The 5,000-nt window shown below is 51.0% G+C and overlaps 1 protein-coding gene across 1 annotated transcript in view; it reads right to left on the reverse strand.

Annotated features, from left to right (window-relative positions):
• Positions 1-5,000, reverse strand: part of itgb7 (integrin, beta 7) — a 19,886-nt gene that overhangs the window by 7,021 nt on the left and 7,865 nt on the right. Inside the window, exons 2-7 of the mRNA XM_041241548.1 lie at positions 4,052-4,124; positions 3,407-3,492; positions 2,125-2,335; positions 1,643-1,813; positions 1,092-1,333; positions 119-277 (exon numbers count right to left, since the gene is read on the reverse strand). Coding sequence (XP_041097482.1) covers positions 119-277; positions 1,092-1,333; positions 1,643-1,813; positions 2,125-2,335; positions 3,407-3,492; positions 4,052-4,121 — 939 coding nt within the window. The 5' untranslated portion in view covers positions 4,122-4,124. The remainder of the gene's footprint in view (positions 1-118; positions 278-1,091; positions 1,334-1,642; positions 1,814-2,124; positions 2,336-3,406; positions 3,493-4,051; positions 4,125-5,000) is intronic.

Raw genomic sequence — 5,000 nt, forward strand, 5'->3', positions numbered from 1 at the left:
CCGTTCGGAGGTCCTGTTTTTTTTAACCTAAGAGGTGGTGCCCCTATATGCAGCGGGAGTCTCGTTCCCATCCCTGCTTGGTGACGGTGCCCCCCCCCCCACCTCGATGGGCACTCACGTAGTAGGTGCTCCTGTCGTACACACCCCCCTCGTTCAGGTGGCAGTGCCCGTCGTTGGGGAAGTAGATCCCGCCCAGCCTGCCGTCCCCGGCCGTGTGGAAAGTGTCGTCCGAGGTGTAGACCAGCAGCCGGGTCACATTCCTCCAGCCTATCTCTCGCTGAGGGGCGAGGACACAGAGCATCAACAAGAGAGAGGACAGGAGAGAAGGAGGAGGAGGGGGGAGGAGGAGAGGAGGAGGAGAGGAGAGATGAGAGGAGAGGAGAGGAGAGGAGAGAGGAGAGGAGGAGAGAGAGGAGAGAGGAGGAGAGGAGAGGAGAGGAGGAGGAGAGGAGGAGAGGGAGAGAGGGAGGAGAGGAGAGGAGAGGAGGAGAGGAGGAGGGAGAGGGAGGAGGAGGAGAGGAGGAGAGGAGAGGAGAGGGGAGAGGAGAGGAGGAGAGAGGAGAGGAGGAGAGGAGAGAGGAGGAGGAGGAGGAGGAGGAGGAGAGAGGAGAGGAGGAGAGGAGGAGGAGAGGAGGAGAGAGGAGAGGAGGAGGAGAGGAGAGGAGGAGGAGAGGAGGAGGAGGAGGAGAGGAGGAGGAGAGAGAGAGGAGAGAGAGGAGAGAGGAGGAGAGAGGAGAGGAGAGAGGAGAGAGGGGAGGAGGAGAGGAGAGGAGGAGGAGAGGAGAGGAGGAGGAGAGGAGAGGAGAGAGGAGAGGGGAGGAGGAGAGGGGAGCAGAGAGGAGAGGGGAGGAGAGGGGATGAGAGGAGAGAGGAGGATGAGAGATGAGGAGAGAGGATGAACAGAGGAGAAAGGAGAGATGATGAGAGGAGGAGAGAGGAGGAGAGATGAGAGGAGAATAAAGGCTGAGATACACTGAGAGAGGATGAGATTTCAATGCAAAATTTAAAGCCCATCATTAAAATGGTCATGTGATCCTCCCATGCATCACGCAAGCAGTCTATCAGGACCATCTGAGAGCGGCGGCCCTCACCTGACAGACGGCTGCCTGCATCATGGCATCAAACCCTGCTTCAGGGGAGTCCAGGTTCCCCGAGATGCTCTGCTCGCTGACGCGCTTCTCGAACAGCGCCGCGCTCTCCGTGAGAGACAGCACGTTGCGGAAGCTGAACGGGGGCTGGCAGGTGTCCAGGCGCGTGGGGCACGGGTTCAACAGCTTAGACTTCACCGTGCTGACGTAGGGCAGAACTGTCTTATCCACGAAGGAACCGAAACCTGCTCACCAGAACCGACCCGGCCCGGGCAAACCAAACCAAACCCCAGAAAAAAAAAATAAAAAATTACACAGGGTTTGAAAACAGTGTAGTGGCTATACATTATATTTCTTATGTAATCTCAGGGATGGTAATAAGACTCCTGTTTCAGAGCAGTTTCAGCCCCTCCAGGTTTTGCTACGAGCTTGATTAGCTCCAGTGTGTGTTTAGGTAACTCAGGGATGTGTCTTATTATTAAACTCCTGGTAGAACCAGGAATGGCTCCAGCTGCTATAGAACGGGAGTCATCACACGCCTCTGGCTGACTCACCGATCTTCACGGAGCGCGTGACTTTGCTGAGAGCGGTGAGGATCTCCTGACCCAGCTTCTTGATGTTCTCCAGATCGTCCTTCATGGAGTAGGAGAGGTCCATCAAGTAGTAGAGGTCTATGGGGTAGCCCTCGGCACGCCTGAACCTCACCTTGAAGCTCTGAGGAGCCCCTGAATCACAAGCAGGCACATCAGCAAGTCGAGAGAGCTTTCTGCATGCTGTCTGTTGTAACCCCAGCTTGCTGCACGCTAGCTCACATAGTATTCTAGTAGCAGTATTATTTGCACTTACTGTAAACTACACTGTGTTTAAATATTAAGCTTGCATTATAACCCTGTACTGCCCTGTAACACCTGGAAGTCGACCTTGGATAAAGACGTCGGCCCAATAATAATAATAATAATAATAATAATAATAATAATAATAATAATAATAGTAATAAAGCAGCTGGGATATGGCTCTGTGTGGGCTTTTTGTGTACCTGGGCGCAGATTTAGGGTCAGTCCCTGCGGTTGCAGCTGCACCACCTCCTCCCCACCCCTGATCTCGACTCCCTGTTTCAGCTCCCTGTTCTTGTCAAGGTGCAGGAAGTTCTTGGGGTTCTGAATCTGGCTTATTGCACACCCTCGCTGCCTCAGGCTCTCCTCTGAGTCACAGCGACTGGAGTCCGACTCCCCAGCCTTCGTGAAGTTCTAGAGAGAGACAGCGAGAGAGAGAGAGAGAGAGAGAGAGAGAGAGAGAGAGAGAGAGAGAGAGAGAGAGAGAGAGAGAGAGTGTTCAGTCCACATTCTCCAGAGAGCATTTCTTATCCCATATGATACAATGCTTACCTGTCTATATATAACAAAAAAAACTAACTTGTAACTCCTGAATGCCTCAATAAGATTCCTTAGCCAATCAGCAAAGGCTTTTGCCAGAGAGGAAATCTTTGTGATTGTGAGGTCACAATGGGAGGGGGGGAACCCTGCGCACTGATTGGCCGAGAAGGTAAAGCGCTAGTTGCTCTCCAGCAGTGCCGATTCGCTGTTTTTTTATTTATTTTTTTAAACAACACCTCGAATCTTTCAATGTTTTCAATCTCAGCTCGCTCTCTCTTTCCTGATTTGCGCTCTCAGGCACTCCGGGTGCCGGGCGGCCCAGCAGCCCTGCCACATGCCCTCTGCATGCTCTGTGGTTTCGTCTGTCTGTCTTTGTGCCACTCAGTTTCCATTAGCATCGAAATCAGCGTCAGATCCACCGCAGAGGAAGGAAGAGGAGGGCAGGCAGCCCGGCTTCTTATGACTCAGAGAGAGAATCTGAGAGTGTGTCTGACTGTCTGTCTGGAACACAGCTACACTGGAGCCTTTCCCACAGGCTCCACTGCACCACTGAGAACGAGACCTTCAGACCTTCATAGCAACACCCCCCCCCCCCCCCCCCCCCCAGCTTTTCAGAGAGTATCACACTGTGTTGTATTACACTGTGCTGTATTACACTGGGCTGTATCACATTGTGCTGTATTACACTGGGCTGTATTACACTGTGCTGTATTACACTGTGCTGTATTACACTGGGCTGTATCACACTGTGCTGTATTACACTGGGCTGTATTACACTGTGCTGTATTACACTGTGCTGTATTACACTGTGCTGTATCACTTGTGCTGTATTACACTGTGCTGTATCACAATGTTCTGTACTACACTGTGCTGTATTGCACTGTGCTGTATTACAGTGCTTTCACTGTGCTAAATCTTCCTCAGGGAGTGGATGGGGTTCCTCACCAGCTGTTTGCACCAGGCACAGTCCGGCTGGCTCTTAATGCATTCCTCACAGGAGCTCCTGGACTCGCAGGGCTTCCACACCGCTCCTGCAGAGAGAGAGAGAGAGAGAGAGAGAGAGAGAGGATCCGATCAGTGACACAGCGGGGGTGGCTGCATTGCATCACGTTGAGCCAGTGCAGAATCGCCTTGGCATCTTTGCCGTTTGGATTTCATGCAGGCTTTATTTAGCTCTCACTGTTTTAGTGTTGCTGGTTGAGTGAGCGCTGACACTGCAGGCTTGTTTTCTGCACATTGTCGCCTCTATCTTCTACCTCCTCAGTGTGATGATTCACAGGAAACCCCACACAGCGCACTCACAAAGCAAGCTGGGCCTGGGGCTGATGGGTATCGGAAAAACTTTCATCAAGCAATCAGAGCCTCTCACCCTCTCTCATCGGGGTCACCAGAATTCAGACCAAGAGACACTTTTAACCAGGAGAGAACTGAAAATAACTAAAACAGACAGACAGACAGAGAGAGAAAGAGACAGAGAGACAGACAGACAGACAGACAGAGAGAGAGAGAGAGAGAGAGAGAGAGAGAGAGAGAGAGAGAGAGAGAGAGAGAGAGAGAGAGAGAGAGAGGCTGGTTGCTTGGTAACCGTACCTGTTACTTGGTTCTGTCTGACCCCTGCGCTCTGGAGCAGGAAACCCGCTAACAGACACGCCCACTTCATGCTCTGTGTGGAGAAACAGACAGAGACCCCTCCATTACAAGCACAGTAGATGTTTCATTCATAAAAATAAACCACTAAACAGCGGATCATATAGAAATACTAAAAAAAAAACTCTGACTAGAAGTCTAAATTATAAATAGGGTGGCCATAGGACTTGCAAACCAGGGCAGTTCGGGCTTTTCACAGCTGCAATGCATGCTGGTACGTTCTACCTGGCTCAGGTATCTTTCACAGCGGGACTACACTTACCAGAATGCACTGCGAGTTGGAAAGCCTGACGTGGAGGTGCGGTGAGATGGTAACCCTGATTACAAGGCATGCATTTTACTATCACCTTTTTTTTTCTTGTCTCTCTGGGAACCAAAACTCATTCCAACACTGAAGACATTGAGAAAGACCTAGAGGTCAACAGGCTTGACATTAAATACACTTTCTGTTACTTGTCCTTTTCAGTAACGCACCGGACACACACACACACACACACACACACACACACACCGACACGCGTTGCCGGATCTGCTGCTCAGCTCTGCGCCGGGGGCTGGCTGTGTATTTTGCTAGCTATACAGAATCTGACAGCGTGGTTAGACCGGTGGGTTCAGGGTTGTGTCAGAGCAGCCTCATCCCATCTCAGAATGAGGTCAGGGTTATTTAAGAGCTTGTGCTAAAAGATACTTTACCCGAGTGCTTATTTATAAAGACGAACTTACAAAGCACGTTTAAAAATGACAGCAAAGTACAATAAAAGCTAGAGCTACAGTTACGCGTGCTCGACAACGCGCACCTTGGTAAACCGTGGAAAACGCACCGTACGCGTCCCATGCCAAATATACTGTGCAGAACATACCGCTTTACTAAGAGGTGCTTTATAATTTGAGC

This window comes from Polyodon spathula, unplaced genomic scaffold, assembly GCF_017654505.1.
Source record: "Polyodon spathula isolate WHYD16114869_AA unplaced genomic scaffold, ASM1765450v1 scaffolds_796, whole genome shotgun sequence".
In the NCBI taxonomy this organism is placed as follows: Eukaryota; Metazoa; Chordata; class Actinopteri; order Acipenseriformes; family Polyodontidae; genus Polyodon; species Polyodon spathula.